General features: G+C 43.5%; 1 protein-coding gene across 1 annotated transcript; it reads left to right on the forward strand.

The window, feature by feature from the left end:
- Nucleotides 1–2,144: 2,144 nt before the first annotated feature.
- Nucleotides 2,145–3,191, forward strand: LOC143891391 (uncharacterized). The gene is made up of 2 exons (XM_077395967.1): nt 2,145–2,532; nt 2,647–3,191. Exons 1-2 carry the CDS (start codon nt 2,145–2,147, stop codon nt 3,189–3,191), a joined length of 933 nt encoding a protein of 310 aa, XP_077252082.1.

Below are 3,191 nucleotides of genomic sequence, written 5' to 3' on the forward strand. Positions count from 1 at the left end.
TCAACCGCAAGAATCAACACATTATCCTAGAATTGTTATCCTCATGCCACAGTCCCTTGTACCTGCAAGAACTATATAATATTCTGATGGTGTGTAGCTAAAACAAGCTAAAAAGACAGGCTCTTGGGCTCCTCCAACATAATTGGATTGGTTGATCATACCGGTCGCTATAAAGTTCAGCTAAATGACATTGAGAATACCTTGATCTAATGATCTTTGAGCCTTTGATTCATCAATCCTTGGCTAGGTTTTTGCCAAGGAAAGATAAACTTTATGATTTTTAGTCCATTATCTTGTGGGTTTCTCATTTAATAAAAATATGGATTGTAGCATCGATGGAGATTCCAGGAGTGTTGAAGGCAGTTTGGAGAGGGGGACAAAGATGGTGGAGGTGCAAACTAGCAAGGAGAGGGAGGGCGTTCGATCTATGGCGAATGATAAGCTTGGCGCGCAAAATAGTTATGAGTTTGAAAATCAAATTCATGAAACACATGTTAATTGCCAGTTGGAGAGAAGTGGGCGGGAGGAGATCTCGGGATTTGCGTCTGTGGGTGACAGCTGTGTGGGGGTTGGTGATGATTATCTTTGCAATCAGCTTACCGGTTTGGCCGGTCATGATTTACCGAGATTTTATGGGCTGGATCTCCCTATGGCAGGTAGGAGGCCTATTGTGGACTCTTCTGTAAATGAACATGAGTTAGAATCTGTTGACCCGGTGGATGTACCATTAAATGGGCTGAGAAATCATTTGATCCAAATGGTGGATAATATAGTCAGCACTCTGAAAGCCAACGTGGGTCATGCTTATGGGCTCAAGTCACCTTCTAATTCTAGAAGCAGGGGATTGTCCCACGGGATTGCATTTCCACCTTGGATTGAGTTCTCTCCTATTCCAAACCAGTGTTTATCGCCTCCTGGGATAGGGATCGAATCTTTGGATGCTCAGGAACTTAGTTTTGGCGATTGGAGGGAGATATCTGGTGGGGCAGAAAGTGTAATTGGTGGTGAGGAGGTTATGGGATGTGATTCCTCTATATTGAACCAGGGAGATCCTCGAGTGAGAAGAGGAGGCCATTATTAGGTGGAGAAGGATATTTCTACGGAAGTTGTGTTCCATAGAATTAATGTTGCAACTTGCATAGCATCATCATGCGTAGATCAAGTTTCTGATGTTCCGGGTGGAGATCTCTGTTTGGGCGAGGGAAGGAGTCCAAATCCTCTAGGCAGAGGAGGTGCAAATGATCGGAACCATGCAATCAGGTTTCAAATGGAAGATGATATTTGTAGCCCTTGCGGTTCGCCCGTAGAAGATAAAGAGGGTGGGAGTTATCGGGATCAATTCATCAGACCACAACTGGGGTTAGGGGTTTGTATCCCTAGAGGCATGTCCGTCGAAGGTATGAGTTCCTTTGATTTGGTTTTGGCTAATGAATTTTCTTCTCCTTGTGTTGATGTGCAGAGAACTGATTTGGGCTATAGAGGCCTTTATGAATGTGTTGACAGCTTAAATCCGAGAATTCCATTACCATATTCTGATTTAAATGATGCTTACACTAGAAGCATAGCACTTGATTTAGAACATCCGTTAAGGGATCCTGATTCTTGTTCCCTGATTAGGGGTGCTTCTGTGGGAGGGTTGGAGCGTAGTGTAGGGTTAATTGAAGAAAAGAGGGCTAGAGAGGTGGATAGAATGGTAGATCATACTATCGAGGTAAGTAAAAAATTAGGAGTGAAGTATAGAAGCCCAGTGGAAAATTACCATGAGATGTTAAAGTCGGCAGAAATTAGAGAGGTGGAGGGGGATGAGTCAAGGAAGTCTAGTTTTGCTGAGTGTTCTAAGAAGTCTTAGGGAGTTAGCGAGATTGAAATCCGAGATAAATTACGAAGGGAAAACGAGTGAGGTGGAGGTGTTGGTCTCTCCATCTGCCAAGAAGTTGAGTGGAAGAAAGGGGAGGAAATTCATTATGAAGATTCTCTCATGGAACATTAATGGATTGGGGGCCCTGGCAAAACGGGCCCAAATCAAAGACCTTGTTAGAAAAGTAAAACCAACTCTGATATGCATTTTGGAAACAAAACTAGAAGTAATAGATAGGTTTACCTTGAAGAGTCTTGGGGTTAGGGGGGATTGAAGTTTCTCGTATATGGGTTCCAAAGGGGCCTCGGGGGGTATTCTTGTAGCATGGGATGAGCTGTGTTGGATAAGTGTGGAAGAATGGATAGGAAATCATTCACTTTCCGTTGTCCTCCAACGAGTGGAGGATGCATCAAAGGTTTTTTTCACTGGAGTTTATGGGCCTTCCTTAAGGGTGGAAAAGAGAAGGTTTTGGGAGGAATTAAATGTGGTTCGGGACCTGTGGGTCTTTCCATGGTGCATAGGAGGGGACTTTAATGAGATTAGATTCGTAGGTGAAAGAAGCGGTTGTAGGAGAACAACAAGAAACATGGTAGCATTTGATGATTTCATTGCTAACCATGAGTTAGTTGATCTTCCGTTGGCTGGGGCTCGTTTTACTTGGAATAGAGGCGAGAGTTAGAGCAGGATTGATCGGTTTCTTATATGTCCCGGTTGGTCGAATCTGGTTCCTGATGTGTATCAAAGATCCCTGATTCACTCGGTGTCCGATCATTGCCCTATTCTTTTAGATCCTAAGCTTGAATCTTGGGGTCCTCCTCCATTTAGACTTGAGATTGCATGGTTGCAAGCTCCTCGTATGGAGGAAAGGTTGGGGGAATGGTGGAGTTTTCTTAAATCGGAAGGGCCTTTAGATGTGGTAATAGGTCGTAAGCTCAGATTTGTGAAGAAAAAGTTGCGGGAATGGGTAAAAGAGAAAAGAGCCTTCGATAAAAATCGTTTGAGATGGTTGGAGAGTAGGATAGGGGAAATAAATTTTCTTGAGGGTGAGGGGAATGGGAACAGCAACTTCAGAGAGGAGTTGGGTAGAATTAAGGCGGAGCACAATGGTATACTACTGCATGAGAAAATATCCTGGAGACAAAAGTCGAGAGTTAAATGGCTAAAGGAGGGGGATAAGAACACAACATATTTTCATGCCATGGCTAGTGTTAGGAGGAGGGGTAGTAGGATTGAGTTCTTGGAGGCTGAGGGTGAAAAGATCATAGATAAGGATGAGATCACTGGGGTGATCTTGGAATTTTATAAGAAATTGTACTCGTCGGATGGTTCTTAA

The sequence above is a fragment of the Tasmannia lanceolata genome, unplaced genomic scaffold (assembly GCF_043159265.1).
Source record: "Tasmannia lanceolata isolate RefF3 unplaced genomic scaffold, GAP_Taslan_0.1 ptg000002l, whole genome shotgun sequence".
NCBI classification, from domain to species: domain Eukaryota; kingdom Viridiplantae; phylum Streptophyta; class Magnoliopsida; order Canellales; family Winteraceae; genus Tasmannia; species Tasmannia lanceolata.

Bases quoted from the DNA above. Each gene is read 5' to 3' on its own strand.
- LOC143891391 (XM_077395967.1), top strand. From the start codon at position 2,145: ATGGGTTCCAAAGGGGCCTCGGGGGGTATTCTTGTAGCATGGGATGAG. The intron at 2,533-2,646 runs GTTAGAGCAGGA...CTATTCTTTTAG, and splicing joins TACTTGGAATAGAGGCGAGA to ATCCTAAGCTTGAATCTTGG.